The following is a 20,340-nucleotide window of genomic DNA, read 5'->3' on the forward strand; positions in this document are numbered from 1 at the left end:
GGGGCAGGGGTGGGCCCGGTTACCTGCGGGCAGTGCTGGGTTCTCCCTGGCTTGGAGCTCCGAGGGTGCCCAGTGCCCCCACTGTGCCCAGGGGATCCAGCTCAGATGGATGCCTTGTCCCTGGCTCCCCAGCCCCCTGGACAGGCTCTCAGCTCCCTGGGAGAGTCATTTATCCCCCCGTGGCAGAGGAGATTGAGCCCCTTACCTGAACCCAGAAAGCAGGGTCACAGTTTCTCACCTTTTGTTTTTAAACACCTTTTTGTGTTTAAAAGACTGTCATGGGGTGAGGATTTACTGCTAAATCACAAATACCTTGTGGCATTCCTGAGTCCTTTCCCACTCCTGCAGCCTTTCCCATCTCATGCATGCAGCCTTCCTCTTCCCATCCCATTCCTGCAGCCTTCCTCTTCCCATGCCATTCCTGCAGTATATCCCATGCCAGCCCTCCCACCCCATCCCATCCCATCCCATCCCACTCCATCCCATCCCATCCCATCCCATCCCATCCCATCCCATCCCTGCAGCCTTCCCCTTCCCATCCTGTCCCTTGAAGCATAATCCTTCCATCCCTTCCATCCCATACTATCCCATCCCTCTGCTGCAGCCTCCACCTTCCCATTCCACGGCTGGACAACCAGTCAGGGGAAAGTTTCTGGCATGGAGACACAGGGGGAAGCCTGGAGTCAGCACTCACACTCCCTGGAAGGCATCTTCTCTCCTGAGCAGGGATTAGGAGGCCACATTCCCGCTGCAGTTCATGGCTGCCAGCAGAGAGAATGAAAATTGTCTGGTCCTGGCTCAGAGCCGCTGGAACCTTGTGCAAAATCCCCAAACATGCTGTGCTGACACAGCAGACAGTTATTCAAATGGCAAAGGTCACTCTTCCCTTTCTATTTTTGCTTCATGTCCTGAAGTCCAAGGATAAAGGAGCTGCAGATCCAGGCACAGCTCCATCCCTTGCACCAGCCCAGGGTATTGGAAGGATTTGGGAGAGAGGTGTGACTGGGACTCCCTGAGACCAACAGAGATGGGGGAACTGCCTCGAGGGCTGAGCCTGGTGATGGTGACACTGCAGCTGGTGGCACAACCCATAAGCTGCCCTGACACAGTGGTGCTGGAGGCAGCCCTGGGCCCTGCTGCCATACTGAGCTCCTGATGATATTCAGATTTTCGGCACAGGCTGATGACAGGGTGTTCCTGGGGAGCCACGCATCAGGAGGAGGAACATGCCCAGAAACTGCCAGTGGGCTTTCTCTGGTTGGTCGAGGGAAAATCCTGATGAGAGCAGAGCTTCCCACTAAGGAACATGGTAAGGTTCCCCCCACCCTCTCCATTTGTGCCTCCTGCTGTTCATTCTCGCAGCAAAAATCCTCCCAAAACTGTAACACATGGAAAGTCATCTGGGGGCTGGCAAATTGCCCAGGACCATTCCCAGCTCGTGGGCACAGGCACTGGGAAGGCTGGGAGCAGCTACTACTCCCCTCTGCACCCTGACCTTCCTCTCCCTGGAGAGTTCCTCCCAAAGAAGATCCTGCTCAGTCAAAAGCACTGATCTGGTTGGGTTCAGAAATTTAGCAGGAGTGAACCATAAAACCACCGTTTAAAGTGACACTTGCCAACAAAAATCCTACTTTTCGGCTGGAATGGAGGAGCTGTGGTGCTCCATGGTCTCAGGGGATCATTGCCAGTTGGCAACCAGGGCATCCTCAATGACTTTGATTGACAGGAAACTCCCCATTTTGAATTCCTTTCTCGGGGTGGGAGGATTTTCTTGGACTGTGCTCAGAATTTATCTTTTCTCTGTGCTTTGCAACAGGGAAGCAATTTCCAGGCCCTCTGAGCAGGCGGGTTTTTGGCATCAAGACTTTCTCTCTAGGTATCCGATTTTCCTTGCGTGGGGGATCAACAGATGCCAAACCTGGGCAGCTCCAAGGGCATGTGCTCAGCTCGAGGTGGGTGAGCTGGTCCAACAACAGCATCTGAGCTCAAAGCTCAGGCACAGACTTGGACCTGTGTCAGCTCTTTGTTGCCGTGTGTGAGCAGAATTCCCAGGAACGGAAACGCCCGTCTGCCAGGTGAAAAACCCACAGCGTTTGTTTTTCTAAGAAATTCGAACTAAACAGAGGCTGCTCTGTCCTGGCCCTGCCCCAGCAGAACCACTGCAGGCACTGCAGGGCACGTGCTCCTCTCTGACCCCAGCGTGAGGAAAGCTGGGTGTGGGATGCTCCAGGGGAGGTACCTGTGGGTGCTGGGCAGCCCCCACTTGGGAAGCCAAGCCCCCCAGCAGGGACAGTTCTGCTGTTCTGGGGAGAGCTCAGGTCCACCACACAGGCAGCAAAATGCTCAATTTAGGAAAACCAAGAAGCAGGCGAGGTCCCTGTCACAGCATGGAAAGAGCCACAGCTGGAAATGGGGCCAGCTCCTCTCTCCCAGCCTCCCACTTCCCTGGGGATCTGGAGGCCCCCGAAGCCCTCCCAGCCACTGCTGCTGTTTGTCAGTGAGGGGGCTGGGAAAGGGGCTGCTGGAGCTCCTGGTACTTTGGGGCATTTTCCTCTGTTTCTTTTCAGGTTTTCACAGAAGTGAATGGAAAGCAGTGGAGTTTTTTCAGCTCCTGGGGCCTGTGTGTCTTGTGAAGGGGGGTGTAAAAATCTCAAAAAATCCAGGACCCAAGAATGAAAATCCAGAAAAATCTTGACTAAAGAATAAGATATATTTCCCATCGGAAAACGCACACGGCAGACAAAGCCTTGATTTCATCACTTGTTTTTGGCCCCCACTCTGCAGAGCCTGAGCCACCCCTTCCCTTTACATCCTCGACGTGACCTTCTACAGCAGCAGGAAATATCCCGACTTCCCCGACGCGTCCCGAGGCCGGTATTCCTGGACACCCTGTTACGTAGCTGAGTTCACAGCCTGGATGCAGCGGGTCAGGCGGGTGGAGAGACGTCACTGCTGCCTCGTCTGGTCCCTGGGGGCGCGGCCGTGACTCTCCCCGAGCTCTCCCTTCAGCCACCGGAGCCAGGACGGGAGCCCGAGAGTTGCGCTGTCTGAGTCACGAACCGAGCAGGGAGAGGTCTGGGGAGAGGTTTGATCCCCAGCTGGGGTTTTCAGGACTGTGCCTCAAGGTCTGGTGCTTCTCCCCTCTCTGCTGTGTGAGGAGTGTGTCCCCTGGCATTTACCCCATCTAAAGGTCTGCTACCCTTTCCTGCAGGTCTCTTCCTGGGGGGAAAACCAGCTGGGGCCCCACGGGGATGGGCAGGGACCTAGCAGGGTCCTTGTGACCGTGGCTGCTCCTGGCTGCGGGTGCAGCACAGCTGAACCCAACAGAGTGTCACCCCCGCCCTGGGCAGCCGTGTGCTGCCAGCCTGGCTCCAGCAGCTCACACTATCCCTCACTGCACAAGTGTCCTGTGGGAGGGGGACCTGCCCAGCACCAGAGCAGAAGGGAAGCGGGGGAAACAACCTCCTGAGCAAAGTGGGAAATGGACACAGAGTGTGAAAGAGCTCAGGAGCCCACGCAGCTCGTACCCAGCACTCACCCAGCACAGTGGGGTAAGGAGGGCACATCCCCAAGGGCCCTCATAGATATTCATTCTGGGATGGCTAAAAACCTTCCTGGGCAGCAGAAGTAACCTGGAGGTGTATCACACAGCGCAGCCAAAAGAGCTGTTTGTGTTGCATCAGGAGATCCAGCCCGCGAGGGGCTGTGCCAGGGGGACAGAGGGGTCACGGCCGCTGGCAGACCAGGACTGATAAGTGCTGAGCAGTGCCAGAGCTGCCTCTGCCCCATCACAGGGGAGGAGACAGGTGGCCAGGAGTGACAGCAGGGCTGTGGATGAACTCTGTGGACTTCGCTTGTATCTGCTGCAGTGGCTCTGGGCATCTCCTTCCAGAAACTACAGATGAAATGAAGGGATGTTCAAAAACACCTGGAGAAATACCCTGTCACCCTTGTGCCCACCAAAGGCTCTTCCAAAGCCACTGTCTGTCACTAGCCAAAGGCTGCTGGTAAAAGGGAAGCCACTGTTGCCAGAAAGGGAAAGCAGAGCCCAGCCCTGGCCCTGGTGGTCTGGCCCTTTCCACAGAGGCTCGTGAGCAGACTGAGTGTGCCAAGGGGCAGCCTCATCCCCAGGAACCTGGAGCTCCTTGCACCATGAGCTGGGAGCCCAGCCAGCCAGAGCCCCTAATTCGAAACGCATGTTGGTTGAACCGAGAGATGACTGTAAAAATAAGGGTCGGATTTCTCTGGTTGCAAAGCCTCCCACGTTACCCCAAGCCCTCCAGTTTCCTGCCTTCTGGCATGTGTGACCTTCAGCACAGTAACCCCGGTGCTCCCTGAGGAGCCCGGGATGGCAGGAAGAATAAAGGGGAGTGAAGACTTGCATAATGTTCATCCAGCATTGCCAGGAAAATAAGGAGAATGCTTGGACCGAGAACATCACTGGCCTTTTATGTCGGCTCTTCAAGTGTGAAAATGGGCCTCCTGCTCCAGGCTGATGGGGCCCGGGACCCTCCTTGGGTGAGAGGGACCCCAAAGTGGCTGCAACCCTACCCCATGCTCCAGAGTCCCCAGAAGACACTGCAACCCGGGTATTGATGTCTTGTCCCCTCACTCGGGCTGCTGGTGGTTTACCCAGGGCTGCCTCGTGCTGGCAGAGAAAGCCGGAGGAAAGAGGATGGGAATGGAGCTGATGGCACGGCTGAGCTCCTGATGCAGCTGGTCCTCGCTGGGGGTGGAGGGCTGGGGCCAATTTTCCGTCTTTCTGACTGACTCTGCTTGGAAGTCCATCTCTGCCCAAGAAGCAGCAGCATCGAGAGCGGAAGTTTTGGGCACTCTCTGACAGGGGTGGGGTGGTGTCCCCAGCCCTGGGGAAGGACGAGGCTGTGCTCCAGCAGCCTGAGCCACCTCGCTGTCACCAGTCCCCTTGGTGAGGGTACAACCAAGCTGGGCAGGCTGCAGGAGCTGTGCTGCCGTGTGACCCCGGGGCAGGAGCCGCACGACCCCTCTCCAGAGCGGGGAGTGACAGAGTTTGAGCCAGCGGAGCTTGTGCTCGGGAAAAGCAGGAATGGCGACCTCAGGGGTGGGGGGTTTAGCAGGCTGTTTGGCTGCAGGGCCAGGAGAGCATGTGTGATGGATAAGTCCTTGCCAGGACCAGGTGTGAGCAGAGACTGGGGCGATGGAGTGCCTGCTCCATCCGGGAATGCTGCCAGTGCCTGTCGGGGTGAGACGTGCTGCTGCGCCCAGACGGGGGCCGGGAGGAAATCCCTGTTGGATGTTTCCCGACCTCCAGTGAATCAGAGTAACTGTTCCCCTGGAGAACCTAAATTTATCCCTGAAGTGGTGACAGCGTAATTCACACATGTTCTATTCCCTCTCACTGGAGTCTCCCTGACGTTTGCCATTTCCAACAACAAAGCAACACTGTGATCAACCTTCCTGTAAATCTGCTTTGCTCCCATCCCTCCTGGTGACATAAGCCCCGGGCGGAGCAGCTGCAGGAATTCGTGTGAGTTCAGACCAGGCTGAACTTTCACACAGTGACCTGCCAGGTCAGCCTGGGAAGGAGTGGGGTAGAGAAAAAAGGCAGGGAACAAAGACACCCACCACAGCCCACCTGCTCACAGCCTGATGTGCATGAGACAGTGGGACAGGGATGGGAACAGGGACAGGGATGGGGATGGGGACACGGATCGAGATGGGGATGTACTTCCAGGCATGTGGGGGCTGTTTGGAGGAGCTACATGTGGTGTGTGCTGCGTTTCCTGAGTGGCTGAGCTGGTGGGATTGCACGGAAGAGGAGATGGGGATGGAGATGGCTGCAGTGATAGGGATAAGGATAGGGATTGAGGAATGGGAATGGGAGTGTCCCTTGTCCTGCAGAGAGACCTCCACAGAAAATAACTTTCTCTGGAGTCTACTGTTCCCTGCCCAGGGGCTGGCCCCCCATGGAGCACACAGAGACCCAGAAACATCCCCGAGGGCCATCGAGCCCTGCTGCTTCCTGAGCTGCTCCGGGTCCTAAGGCCACCAAGCTGGGGCAGGGTCCTTGTGGGGTCCTTTCTGGGGACCTGTGCAGGGGAAAGGGTCCCTCATGCCCCAAGACCAGACCTTGACCTTTCCCCAGCCCCAAACCAAGCCGGGTAGTTGGGACCCCCCAGGGATTTTGGCTGTAACCATTTTCCATGCAGGGCAGAGCAAGGCACAGAGAAATGCCCCAGGAGCTCAGACCCTGCTGTTTTTAGCTCCATTTTAACTCAAGAGCACCTGGCTCTGTGGAGAGCACCTTCCTGTTGGCCTGTGGTCATTCCCAGCCCAACAGCTCAAGGCAGCTCAAGGCCTCCAAGGGCTTTGCATTAGTGTACCTTAAAAATTCGCATTTCTCAGGGCAAATTTGAGGATTCCCCACAGGAAAGCGCACAGCCAAAGGAAAACACATAAGTCATGTGCCTTCTCAAAAGACTTTGGCTTCTCACACTCCCTGTCTCCTGCCTCAGCACAAACACTGCCACTGCAGAAACAACCAGTGGGAACACGTCCTCTGCGGCCCCCGGCGGCACAACCCCGCTGTTTCCCAGGACAAGCTCCAGGGTTGGGTAAGGGCGGGCAGGGAGCAGAGCTCACTCAGGATTCATTTGGCATGACGTCGTTGACCCACACCAGCACATGAAACTGTGCTTCCCTGTTTGTCCCAGTGACTTGGGGGTTGGTGTTTCCCTGTCCAGAGTGCTCCAGCCCTGGGCTCTGTGGGTATGGCTCCTGCCAGCTCTCTCCCTCCTGGGATGCCATAAACCAGCAGTACAAGCTGAAAAGGAGAGTTTTCATTTTTCCCAGACTCCCAGACTCTGGGAAGTTTTAGACAGAGCTTTGGCTGCCCCTACAGCACTCGGGGGTGGTAGGTATGGTGGCAGATCTGTCCTTAGGGGTGGCCATGACCTGGGAGGGGGCACAGGCCAGCCAGGGGCACCCCACAGTGCCTCACAGGGACCCCAGGCCCAACAGAGAAGCCTCAGTGGGGGGAAAAATGAGACCCCCTCCCCATCACTACCACCCCCCTGTATGTTCCCAGATCCTCTCCAGCAACAGTGGCAGAGGGAGCACAGAGGGACCCCTAAACTCACAAAGATTTGGAAGAAGCAATTCACATTTTTTTTATCGTTTCTTTTTCCTGTGCAATGTTTCCTATCTGTTTTTTCCCCCTCTTTCCTCATTTGAAAAATTCCTTCTGACCATGAAATAAACACAAAAGCAGTGGCTGGTGGAGGGGGCTGGGGCTCTCCAAACTCTGAAATTTCCCCAATTCCTCCTTATCCAGCTCCTACCTCCACGACTCCACCCTGAGCTGTTGCTGCTGGGCGCTTGCCCCGAGGCCTCTCACTCACCCTTTGGCCGGCAGCAGCCTGGGAAATGCTTGGAGATGGCTCTGGAGAACAAGGCCCTTGTTTATTCCCACAGAAGGCTCCCACACCTTTGTCCATAAACACACCTGCACTACAGGGGTGCTTTGCTCCCAACAACAGGGAGGGTATCCCCTCAAAGGAAAAAAAATATGGGAAACCCTGAATATTAGTTGCCTGCTTGGACATGGGAATGTAAGTTTGGCTGATGGAAGTGTTGGATGAGCATGTCATTGCTTTGGAAAGGCTGAGTGCCATGGGAGAGGCTGGGCTGAGAAATCAGCTCTGCAGAGCCGCTGATCAGTAGAGCTGCAGATCTCAAATGAGACTCCTGGCAAAAATTCCTCAGGGAAGAGCTGTGTGGGGCCAGGAAGCTGCACCCAATGGCCACTACCCTTCGGAAGCTCCTGTGCCACCACCTTGCCTGCATCCCCAGGTGACAGGGGGACTACAGGAAGGGTAAACCTTCCTGCCAGCTGTTTTTGGACACGAAGAAAAGGGCCATGCCTGAGCCCCAGGGCTCCGAGCAGCAGTGGTGGGATGGAGATGGAATCACTGTGGGCTCGGTGGGGCTGAGCGAAGGAGTCCAGGGCAGTCATGTCAGCCAGACCCAGGGAGTGGTGGAAAGCGGGAATTTGGCCCCAAAAGCTGGTGTGGGAGGGAAGGCAGATCCAAGCTCATGACTGTGCAGAGCAGAGCAGGGATTGAGAGCTGGGGCTGCAGAGGAAGTGCCCCATGGGGAGGGAGCAGAAGGCTCCATCTGCTCCATCCAAACAGAGCCGAGAGCAGCTCCATCATGGTGTGTGAATTCCTTCATGGAGAGAGAAAACAGAGCCTCGAAAATCATTTTAAGCCAGTGGGAAAAGGCAGGACAAGAAGGAAGAGCTGGAAACCAGGGTCCGAGACACAGGCAATGAAATAAGATGCATGTTTTTCACAGGAGGATGATTGAAGCTTGGGGTGGGGTTGGGTGGTGGAGGATGGAGATATTCATCCTTGTCACTCTTGGAGACCAGGAACATTTAGAGGAGTGAACATTCTGCTCCCCTCAGGTATATAGAGGAGCTGATCCCAAGTGTGCCCCCTCCCCAGTGCTGGCAGAACCCTCTGGGGCATCCCCCAGGAGCCCTGCACCAATGCCAGGCCAGAGCCCCCCAGCAAAGTCCTGTGCCTACAGTGGGCACCCCCCGGGGCCCCAGCACCCGTTTGGGCATGGCCTGAGATCCCTGTGCCACAGGGCACTCCTGCCCCAGGGCCAGTGGGTTCCAGTGGGTCCCAGCCTTCGGAGGGGACACGGGTGCATCCACAGGGGTGGGGGACCAAGAGTCAGGGCTTGGTGAGGATGAGGGTCTCCAGTGCAGGGTGAAGGGCAGGACAGTCAGCAGGGATGGGATAGGGATGGGGATGGGAACAGGTAGGGGCATGGGGATGGGGATGGAAGCAGGAATGGGAACGATAGGCAGAGGGTGGGGATGGGAATAAGGATAGGGATGGGAACAGGGATAGGAATGGAGATGGGAGTGGGGATGGAGACAGGGATGGGACAGGGAGGGGAGTAGGGATGGGTATAGGAATGGAGACGGGCTCAGGGATGGGATGTGGAGGGGAATGGGGACAGGGATGAGGACGGGCGCGGGCAGGGCTCCGTGGCAGAGACCGAGCCTGCCCCGAGCGGGGGGAGGACGTGGCTCGGAGCCGGAGCTGCCGCGAGCGGCGGGCGCTGATCCGGAGCCAGGGCCGGCAGGGGAGGGCGAACAAAGCGGCGGGGCCGGGCGGGCGGGCGGGGAGGGGCCGGTGCGGGGCCCTCCCCGCCGCGGGGCGCGGGCGGAGATAAAAGCGGGGCGGCGGCGGCGGCGCGGGCAGAGCAGCGGAGCGGGCACGATGCGGCTCGGCGGGGCGGCGCTGCTGCTGTGCGCGGCGGGGCTGGCCGTGGCCCCCGCACCGGCACCGGGACCCGCACCGGGGGCCGGGTCCGAGCGGCGGGCGGCGGCGGCGGGGCCCGGGCGGGAGCGGCGGGCGCAGTTCGCCTCCTGGGACGAGGTGAACGTGCTGGCGCACGGGCTGCTGCAGCTCGGGCACGGCCTGAAGGAGCACGTGGAGCGCACCAAGGGGCAGCTGCGGGAGCTGGGCGGGCGGCTGAGCGCCCACAACAGCTCCCTGGGCCGGCTGCTGCGGCAGGCGCGGGAGGCGCAGGAGCGCGGGGAGCGGCTGCGGGGCAGCGTGCGGGAGCTGGAGGGCCGCGGCCGGCAGCTGCTCAACCTCTCCGAGGCGCTGCGGCAGCGGCTGGAGGAGGTGGCTGCCGACAAGGACGCGATCCAGGGGCGGCTGGAGCGGCTGGAGGGCCGGGTCCGGCTGGCGCTGCAGGCGCGGCCGGCCGGGAACCAGAGCGCCCGGGACCTGGGGGCGCTGCAGGTGAGCGCGGGGGGCACCGGCATCCAGCGGGGAGCGGGGAGGAGGGGACCTGACCCGCACCGGCATCCAGCGGGGAGCGGGGAGGAGGGGACCTGACCCGCACCGGCATCCAGCGGGGGAGCGGGGAGGAGGGGACCTGACCCGCACCGGCATCCAGCGGGGGAGCGGGGAGGAGGGGACCTGACCCGCACGGGCATCCAGCGGGGAGGAGGGGACCTGACCCACACGGGCATCCAGCGGGGGAGCGGGGAGGAGGGGACCTGACCCACACGGGCATCCAGCGGGGGAGCGGGATTGGCGGGCACTGGCACTGACCGGGGAGCGGGGTAAGGGAACCCACCCCGCTCAGAGGCACTGCCACCGACCAGGGAGAGCGGGGAGGATGAGGAGAGAGGGGACCGGAGCGGCACCGAGCGGGTGGAGCGGGGTGGGGGAGAGTCACTCACCCTGCCCGGGGCACCGGCACCGATCGGGGAGCGGGATGGAGAGGACCCGACGCGCCCCTGCCACTAGCACTGACCTGAAGAGCTTTGGCGGCGGGACAGCCCCCGGACCCGACCTGATCTGGGGCACCGGGAGCGTCCTCGGGGAAAACCGATGCGGGACAGGGAGCAGCGGGCTGGGATCAGCTTCAGGACAGGGGAGGGAGTCCTGGGGGCACCGGGAGCACTCTCCCGGGAGTCTGGTATGGCCGGAGCTTCCCGGAGCTACGGGATTCACCTGGCTCTTCCCCCTGTAGTCCCTGATGGACGCTCAGAACCTGCGGATTGAGGAGCTCCTGCAGAAGATCAAGCAGCAGCAGTACAAGCTGGACAAGCAGAACCTGCAGATCAAAAGCCTGCAGAGCAAGGTGAGCCCTCGTCCTGCACTGCAACCCCCAGCCTGGCCCCACACACGATGGGGACCCTGGTGTGTGCCCCTGCTGTCCCAGCTCCCTGGCTTTGGGGACCCCACGGGGGCCACAGTCCTGGTCCTTGAGCTGCAGTGTTGATGTGAGGGTAGCAACCTGCAAGCTCCCAGGGAGTTTGCATGGAGCAATGGGAGGAATTTGGTGGGTGGGAACAGCCTTCCTGGGCTCTGCCTTTGCATTTATCTGCAGAATAAACTCAGTGGCATGGGTGTGAAATACCACAGTCGTCTCTGGCTTTGCCAGGACTGGGTATCTCCTATTCCTCGAGGTTTCTGGGCAAGTTCAGCCCCAGCTCTGGCCACAGGGAGTGGCTGGCGTGCAGCCGACCAGCTCCCCTGAGTAACAGTGTGGAAAACGAGCTGAGATAAAACTGTTCTGACTTGTCCATTTATTTTTTTTTTTTTAGGTCAATCTACTACTCCCCCTACACCACAACAAAACACAGTCTCCAAAGTGGAAGATAAATCTGAAGAAGAGCCTCAACCTCACCAGCCAGAACCAGAATGGCAGTGGGGAGCCTGTGCCAACACAGAGTGAGTATCTGCCCGTGCCACCCTGCTCATCTGCCCCAAAGCAAACCTGCAGCAGTTGCAACCCTTTGGAAACAAAAGTTTCACTTGATCTGAGCCAGGATGTGAGATTTGCTTAAAAAAACTGCAAGTTGGGAGTATAGCCAGAGCGTGGGGTTTTGGAGCACAGGCAAAATCCTTGCATTCTGGGCCAGTGTTAGTCCAGCAGGAATCCAAGGATTTAGGAGGCTTTTTTTCCTGCCCTGTGTTAGGAATGCAGTGGGGAGCAGGCAAAGCCTGTGAGCAGGTATTTGTAAAAGAGGATTGGCAGGTGAGGGGTGAATGCACGAAGGAGAGGAGGGTCTCAGCTCCTTGGAGTTAACTCTTGTTCACCTGCTCACACTTCACCCAGGCAGGATCTGCTTCTCTGTCTGTGGGAGGAGGGGAGGGTTAGGAAGCCCTGGGTGGAGAGGAGAGCTGCATACCTGTTGTGTCTCTCTCCCTTGGCTCATATTTAGGGCTTGTACACGAAAGACAAGTGCCTCAGCTTGCACTGTGCTTAGCAGAAGGTGCTGGGTTGCAGTGGATGCCCACAGCACAAGAAATGTGCACTGGAGCAGGCGAGTGGATGCTGTACCTGCAGCTCCTGGCTCTGCCTGGAGCATCCTCTCTGCTGGTGACAGGCCTGGAGGGGCTCCTGCAGAGCAAAGGGCAGCAGAGTGGGTGTCCCCAGCTGCAGTGTGTCCTGCAGCCTCCCTCCAGACAGGAACTGGTGTCCCCGCAGGGTTTGCTGGCCAGGAGCAGCTGCTGTCATGTTGTGTCAGCTGAATCACAGTGCTGGCTCTGCCTGTGCAGCTGTCTGGGGATGTTCAGCAGGAGCAAAACAAACCAGGCAGGGTGAGGAGTCACGGGGAATTCCTGGCCAGGGCCTGAAGCAGGGATAGTATGGGAAAACACATAGGTATTTTGTATGTGTATGGGTAATTTGTCTGTGGACCTTAGAGCTGTCACCGTTGTTCCTGAAAGCTGGCTGGGAAGAACAAAGGGCTGCAGAAACGATGCAGACAAGAAAAGAGGTGGGATGTGGTGCTCCAAACTCCTCCTGGTGCTCAGCTCAGTGGGGCTGTGTGGGGTCTCCTTTGGTCAGAGCAGCACTACTGAGCCAGAAAACTCTCAGAACTTCTCTCCCCTGTTCTTTTCCCAGCTCTGCTTTGTCACTTGCCTGCAGTAGTGTGTCATAGAATTGTTTGGGTGGGAAGGAACATTCAGAGGTCATCTAGTCCAATCTCCAGCTCCACTCTCAGGTTATGCTGAAAGTGGGGTGCAGGGAGATGGGTTGGGGTCTTTGCTACTTACTGGTGGCAGATGTAGGCTGTGCAGGCTACAGAGATGTTTGTGATGCACGGTGGGAGGCAGCAAGGGCCCACAGTTCCCAGGGATGCTGTGAGTACTCAGCACCTTCCAGTGCTGAGCTGTCCCTGATGAGGAGACCTTGAGCATCTCCAGCACCCCGGGCACTCCAACTCCCCCCCTTCCCCGCTGTGAGCTTCCCCTTCTCTTGCCTAATCCCTGTTGTTGGTATCACTCGCAGAAAACAAATCGGCTTCCTCTCATTAGCAAGTCGACTGAGTTTTCTGGCAAATCTTAAAGCGCACAGGCCGGCCCGTGCCCTCTGCCTGGGGGGCTTTTGGCCGCTCTCGGAGCGGGTGAGCGCTGCAGAGGCTTGTGCCGGCAGCTCCCGGCTTTTGTCGGGCAGAGCCCGGTGCCGGCGCGGCCCCGGGGAGCGGCGATGAACTCCACCAGCAGCCCCTGCAGAAAGACCCTTTTATTTGCATCCAGCGAGCACAAGTTTTTTCAGGGCAGGGCTGGCGCGGGGCCAAGCATGTGAAAGTTGAAGGCTCGGAGCTGCCTGGAGAGTGAGAGGTTTAATCGCTTGCAGAAAGAGGATCACGTCTTTGGGCAGAGCCTGTGCTTTCTGGCAGCCGGCCGAGTAGGGGAAAGGTAGAGCCCTGCTCAGGCTCTCCCCGTGGCGCTGAGACTCCAAAATAATGGGGTGGGGTTGGGGAGGGAGAGGGGGAGGTGATGCAGACAGCTCCAGGCACGCTCTGCCAATCCCCGAGGATGGATGTTTATCCCAGGTTAGTGACCTCCCTCTCCACCCTCGTCACAGCTGCAAATCCTGTTGGGTGAACACAGAGCCTGGGGCAGCTCCAACCTTGTTGTCTTGCTTGGCTAAATAAAGGGGGAGGGAAAGGAAAACACGGGAGCAGCCGGGAGGGCTTGTTGTTCTGCTGGTGCCGTTCGGATGTGCAACATGAACTGGAACTAACGAGCGTGTTCCTCAAACAAAAAGACTGAGAGGAGGCTGTTCAAGCAGCTGCATCTCGTTCAGCTGCTGGAGAGTCCCTGTGGCATCAGGAGAACAGGGATCGAGTGCAGGGAGTGTGGCCAGGGCCCAGAAATGAGAAACAGGCAGGAATGGGTTTGGCTTCTGCACGCTGGGACCACTAATCATCCCCCTGGCACCTTCCCATTGATGCTGAAAGATGCAGTGGGAGAGGAGGTGAGGAGCTGGGTGAGCCCAGCACCCTCCAGCACCTCCCTGCTGATGGCCATGTGAGTGGGGGGCTTCTGGTTGGGGTGTTCCTTCCCCTGAACCTTGTTTGCTTCCCTGCCTGCATTCAGAGAGCAGGGATATTGGGGATGCACTCGGCCCTGGCAGTGCAGGGGGCTCTGTGTGGTTTAGATCCTTCATGCAAAACACCCTCGGTTCCTGTGCCTGTGGGCTCAGGGCAGGGCTGGGGCCACACGATGGTCCTGTGGTGCACTGATGGTGGCACCAGTCCTGTGCTGGCATTGGCCCCAGGGGGTGTGAGGGATGTGACCACCAGCCGTGCTGGCTGTGGGAGAGGGGCTTTCCCTGCTGAGGAGGGGAATGTTCATGGTGGGAGGGGAGGGTGAGGGGAGGGATATGTTGGAAATGGGTGAAAGGTGGTGGCAGGTGTCACATTTCTGTCCCTTGGGTCCCCCCTGACCTTTTCTCCAGCTGAGGTTCTGCTCTTTGCCACAATGCAGTGTTGGGGCTCTCCAGCACCCAGAGAGGATGGGGCAGGAGGTGATGCCCTGCATGGGCTGCTTTTGCTCTTGGCAGCTCAAAGGCCCCATTTTCTCCCCTCCATCTGGCCTCAGGGAAGCCTCAGGCTGTTGGGGAGGGGCCCTCTCCCTGCTGCTGCTCTGGATTGTGGTGTCAGCCCTGACCCTGGGGCAGCTACCATGAGGGGACTCCCATGGGGGGGCTGTGGGGGTGGTCAGCACCCCAGCACAGCCCAGGGCTTGTCTCGAGGTTTCTTCACTTGTCTGTCTCAAGGTCATGCTGGCAGCAGCTGTGAGCCACCACAACCCATCCACCCTGGTGGGGGAAGAACAGGCCCCCTTTGTCTGGGGGTGACGGGGGCACCTGTCCCTGCTGACAAAGAGCCCCTTGACTGCTCAGCAGCCTGGGGCTGAATCTCTGCACATCCTTCTCTGGCCTTCTGACTGTGGTGTTGTAACAGGTTCCCTGCTCCCTGTCTCTCCCAAGTGCTGGGATGGGTGGTGGTTCCTGGATGGACTTTTATCAGTGCTGTTGAAATGGTGCTTCGCTGGCAGCTCCGGGCAAAGTCCCTGCAGGGCAGAAGGAGTGGTGGGGGCCCAGCCGGCCTGGGGATGGAGGGGACAAGCTGGGGGGTGGCTTCACCCTGGGTAATCCACTCAGGCAATGAGCTGCTGCTCCCAGAGTCCATCCACCCCTTCCCTGCCCGGGTCAGTGTGTCTCAGAAAAAGGGTCACTCCAGCCTGGCGCTGTGCCCACTGCTGGCAGGTTGCCCAGTGGGATGTCTGGCTGGGGCCACCACAGTTGCTGGGAGAAGGAGGTCGTGTGCTGGAGATGCTCACGTGCCTTCCTGATGTCAGGACTGGGGGTTTCTTTCTGCCCCTGAGGCCCCTTGAGCCTGCTTCAGCCTTGGGGTGGGATGGGGATGCTCGGCCCTGGCGTTACGCTGGCCCAAACAGGCTGCTCCTGCAAGGGAGCTGGGAAGCATCCCAGTCCCTCCTCAATGGGGAACCCTGCTCTCCAGCCAAGGTGACCCCAGCCTGGCCCAATGCCTGGCTTCTGCCTTGGATGGAAGCCCAAGGAACTCTGTTTGGATAACCGGGAAGATGTGCAGAGTCACAGTGTTTAAAGATGCTGGAGTCGGGGCCATCGTCCCCAGCGCGTGTCCGGAGCTGCCTCCACTGCCCTGCACAGCTGGCCGGGCTCGTGGCCAGGGCTGCAAGTGCCAGGGCCATGGTAGGAGCAACCTGCTGAGGAAGTGGGGCTTGGGACCATCTAACCAGTTGCTGTTTCCTTCCCCTGCAGAGCTCCCAGAGGGTTGCCACCAGCTCTTCCTGGCTGGGCAGCAAAGCAGTGGCGTTTTCCAGGTGCAGCCTGTGGGATCTCAGCCCTTCAAAGTCTACTGTGACATGACTGCAGGTAAAGCCCTGTGGGTGTCCTGCTGTGCCTGGCAGGGTGCTCTTGAAGTGCTGACCCCAAATGACTGTGTTTTCCCTGCCCACAGAGGGTGGCTGGACAGTGATCCAGAGGCGCACGGACGGCTCCGTGGACTTCGACCAGCTGTGGGATGCCTACAAGAATGGCTTTGGAGATCTCCATGGTAGGTGGAGGATGGTGTCTGTCTTCTCATTGTGTGATAAAGAGCAGCTCAGCAAAAGTTATTCCCCTCACTGGCCCCTGGAGCTCTCTGTGCTGGAGAGGGGGGACACTTCAGCTGTGGGCTGGAGAGGGGGGACACTGCTTGCAGAGTGGAGGTTCTTGATCTTCCTGCTGTGTCCTGCAGGTGCCAGGCAGTGATTCAAACACTGCAGTGTCCTGGGTTGTCCCTGTTTGTCTCTGGAGCCTGCTCACATGCCTGCTTTGCACAGCATGTTTGTGTTCCTGCAGCCAATGCCGTGGGTCTTATTTCAGGTGACTTCTGGCTGGGCCTGGAGAAGATACATCACCTTGTCCAAGAGGGAAAATACAATCTCCTGATCGAGCTGGAAGACTGGGAGGGTAATTCGCAGGTGGTTCAGTTTGTCTTCAGCCTTGGTGGTGAGAGCACAGCCTACATGCTCAACCTGCTGGGGCCTCTGTCTGGAGAGCTGGAAAATGCCATCGGGGACTTCAGGCAGCTGCCCTTCTCCACTCGGGACCGTGACCACGACCTCAAAGCTGACACAAACTGTGCCAAACACCTCTCAGGTCAGTACAAGCTCTTCTGTTCCAGTGGTGTGCACTGCCCTGTCAGCCCTCCACTGTCTGGTGGTGGCTGAGTGGGACAGGGACCCTGTGGCACTGGACCCCTTTGGTGTTGAGCCTGTTTTGCCCCTGGCTTCCCTGGGACAGCTGCATCCTCGGGAGAAGCTGTGCAGGGAACCAGGAGGGAGGCTGAAAGTGGGGAGGAGGGGGTTCATCGTTTAGGTCTTGGCCCAAGCATCTGTCCTTGCAACAGCTTTGCTGGCTGCCACCTTGCTTGGAACCCTTTCAAGGAGAGCAGAGACTTCCCACCTGAGATGGGGCTGGGGAAGGGTTTGAGGGGGTTTTGCACACAAGAGGGAGCAGCAGAGGTTTGCAGATGCATCCTGAGGTCACACAGGATCTGTAAAACATTTCCCAGTGCAGGAGATGCCTCGACTGTGCACGAGGTGGTCTTGTGAGGTCCTGAAGCCCCAGAAAAGTGGGGGAATGGGGGCAAGAGCTGCCTGGGTTTGTTTTCTGTCTGGAATTGCTGTGGGTTGAAATTGCCTGTGTTGCCTTGGTAGGTGGCTGGTGGTTCAGCACCTGTGGCCACGCCAACCTCAACGGGAAGTATTTCCGCTCCATCCCCCGCCAGAGGCACGAGCGCAAGCAGGGCATCTTCTGGAAGACATGGAAGGGCAGGTACTACCCACTGAAGTCAACCATCATGAAAATCCAGCCTGCAGCACTGGAAGCAGAGCCCTAATGCTGCCACTTGAGACTTGACTTTCTTTGCGGAGCACGGACCTGAGCTCCATCACTTGGTGTTTACAGAAAACAAACCCCCTCCCTGGAAAGCCCCTTGAGGGGAGATCTCCCTCGGTTAGCAGCCCTTTAGTGGCACGACACAGCTCCTTGCTATGAGTAAAACAGCTCCATGTTGCCAAAACCCCTGGAAGAGAACTCCCAAATCCGAAGAGGAGCCACCAGCAGGGAGATCAACCTCCAGAGCATGCACAAGGGTCTCCTGACCTGCCACGTGCTGCTGTAGCAAGTTGTCTGGTGCTTTTTTTTTTTGTCCTGTCTTAACATTTCTGTACTTTTTTGATGACCTGTGGCAGGGGGAGCACATGAAGTGTCTCCCTGCCCTGGACCCCAGCGCTGGGTACGGAGCCTTGCTGTGTCCCATCTTTCACTCTTGTTCCCAAATGATGTCCCACCTACCCTCCTGTGACAGCCCCTGGAGCCTCTGTCCCCTGCCAGGGCTGGGGGCAGTGAGCCCTGGGCAGCTCCATCTGTGCAGCCCCTGCCCTGCTGAGTGACAGGGTCTGGTGGGGGGTCTGAGGGTCGCCCCTGCAGGAGGAGACCTCAGGCTCATTTGCCCTCCCTTTGAAGACCTGTGTTTCTGGCTGTGCTGGAATTTGCCAGGAGCTGGGAAAACCGCTTCCAGCTCTGAGGATGATGGGTGGGATCCTGCAGCTGCTTGTGTGAGGGCCAGGTCCTGGGGGGCTGTGCCTGGAGCCTGCCAGTGCTGCTGGGGAGGGGTGGGATGAGCAGTGGGACAGCACAGGTACAGAGCAGTGACTGTCCCTGGCCAGGACACTGTCACTGTCAGCCCTCATGAACCTGGGGGCTCCCTTCTCCCACCAGACACCTCGTGCTTTGCAGAGGGACTGGCACTGTCCCACCTGTGTGTCCCAGCACTAAAAGGCCAGGGGGCAGCAGCATTTCTCTGCAGAAGCCACACTCACCTCATCAGGTGAGTACCCTGACGTGCAGCATCACCTCTGCCTTCAGGGTGGGTGCTGGGGGAGAGGTGGCCAGAACAGGTCCCCAAAAACTGTTACGGGCCAAGTTACAGTCTTGGGGCTTCCCAAGCATCCTGCCCTATTTGAAGTCATATTGACTACTGTGCTAGAGCTCCTAGCTGCTAAATACTGTACAGAGTTGTATGTAGGATGTTGGATCCTGTTGATGAATTCCTTGTTTTAATTTGTTTCCATATTTAAATGCAGTGTTAATAACAATGTGGTGTAATTTATAAATGTTGATGCCGGAAAGAAAAGCAAGTGTAGTTTGTGTATTTTAAACTTTTTTTTTTTGTACTAAAATATCTTTTCTGAAGATGTCTTTTAATAAAAACAAGCCTGTAACTGTCCTGCCTGGTTTATTTGCCTGATGGTTTACCTGTAGCAGGTGTGTGGGAGCATTGTGAGGGCTCTGCTTTTGGAAACTTCCCTTACTGGAAGTGTGCCTGAGGCACTCTGCTCCCTTCTGGCCTCCATTTTCAGCTGTACCCTTGTGGAGCTCTGAGATAAATCACTGCTATAGTGCCCAGCAGCAGTTTTCAGTCTGTTTGAAGTTTATGGACTTCTAAATTTCTTTTCTTTCTGGAAATCAGGCCTTGCAGCAGCAAGTTTATAAGTGATGATGAGCTGGATTTTCTTATTCCCTGGTGGCAGACCTTTGCACCAGGGGGATATTCCTCCTAGGTGGCTGGAAGAGCCTGTGGCAAGTCTCTGAAAATGAGCAGAGGCTGAGGTCTGGATGATCCAGGCCCACTAAAGTCAGAGTTGATCAGGACAAGCCCCACTGAGCAGCAGCCCTTTACCTGCTCATATCTCATGTGTGTAGTCATCTCCAAAAGCCTTTATTGTGACTTCTGGGGGCTGATTTCAGATGTAGGAATGAAATGAGGATGGTGCAGGAGCCTTGAAGATGAAGGGGGTAAATTCCAGCAGTGCTCACAATGCCAGATGGATATTTTTTTTGCAGCTCCCATATACTGGAGCTGGAGAAAACCAAGCAAAGGAGGCAAAAATTGCTCGTTGCAAGAAGAAAAGATGAGGCTACTCTAGTCCCCTGAGCAGCTCTATAAATACCCAGTGTACCTAAATGTGGCCCCAGCTCCTGTGTCTGTCCTGCTTCCCTAGGGGGAATCCCAGGGTTAATGATAGCCCCAAGCACAACTGTGCAAACAGCCCATTATACCCAGCTCTGCACTGTCTGTCTGCTCACTCCTGCATTCAGAAATACATTTTTAATATTCCATTTGCTTAATTCAAAACTTGCTCAGTCCCTGAGTGCCCCAGCAGATACTGTGTTTTAGTCTGGATGCTGAAGTGATGAGACTGAGGTGTTTTTTATGCATCAAATAGCTGGTGAAGGAGCTCTGCTGCATTTCCTCATTGCCAGGTTTTTCTGGCAGACTGGGGTTTGCTTCCCAGTGGTGCATTTGATCCACAGGAGGTGTTGGTGGCCGGTGCAGTGGGTACCGGAGGCCAGCCAGGGTTTGGTAAATGCCCAAATCTTGCCTATCCTGGGGATCACAGCTGCTGCTTTCCTGTGTGTCTCAGTCTTGCCTGTTTTGCTGCACAAGCCTCCACACCCCATCATGTCAGTGCCACCCCATGCCCCAGACCTTCGGTCCCGCACTGGAGCACGCGGCATTCCGGGCCCCTTTCGAGGTCCCTCTGCAGAAGAAGCCAGCTATGGCTCTCTGTTTTCATCTGAAACCCCCCTGGAATCCTCCAGCTCCTTCTGTTTTAACAACTGCTGGAGCTGCAGCTCGTGTCAGCCTCTGGGAGCTGCCGCGGGGCTCCCTCCAGCGACAGCGGCAGAGCCGGCACGGGCTGCTCCCCAAAACCGGCCCTGGGTCCTGCGGGAGCCGGGACCTGCTGCACCAGGGATGGGCCACCCCGGGCTTCGAGACCAGCCCGGCAAAACCCCGGCGATAGCGGGCAGAAGGAACGCTGCTGGCTCTGCCAGTGTGGAGGGGCTGTGCCGGGGGTGGGGATGGGATGAGGCCAAAGGCTGCGGGGTCTGACTCGCCGGGAGGGGGCTTTGGGGACCAGCAGCACT

General features: G+C 57.8%; 1 protein-coding gene and 1 long non-coding RNA gene across 2 annotated transcripts; both read left to right on the forward strand.

Moving 5' to 3' along the window:
* Positions 1–880: 880 nt before the first annotated feature.
* Positions 881–7,887, forward strand: LOC135403299 (uncharacterized). Its single transcript, XR_010425353.1, has 3 exons — positions 881–1,309; positions 1,877–2,075; positions 2,568–7,887. It is a non-coding gene; the product is annotated as an uncharacterized LOC135403299 (long non-coding RNA).
* Positions 7,888–9,260: 1,373 nt separating this feature from the next.
* ANGPTL4 (angiopoietin like 4) lies at positions 9,261–18,632 on the forward strand. The gene is made up of 7 exons (XM_064637626.1): positions 9,261–9,806; positions 10,546–10,656; positions 11,123–11,249; positions 15,622–15,735; positions 15,821–15,916; positions 16,228–16,503; positions 17,064–18,632. Exons 1-7 carry the CDS (start codon positions 9,276–9,278, stop codon positions 17,243–17,245), a joined length of 1,437 nt encoding a protein of 478 aa, XP_064493696.1. The 5' UTR covers positions 9,261–9,275; the 3' UTR covers positions 17,246–18,632.
* Positions 18,633–20,340: the final 1,708 nt, after the last annotated feature.

This window comes from Pseudopipra pipra, chromosome 27 (genome assembly GCF_036250125.1).
Source record: "Pseudopipra pipra isolate bDixPip1 chromosome 27, bDixPip1.hap1, whole genome shotgun sequence".
Taxonomy (NCBI): Eukaryota; Metazoa; Chordata; class Aves; order Passeriformes; family Pipridae; genus Pseudopipra; species Pseudopipra pipra.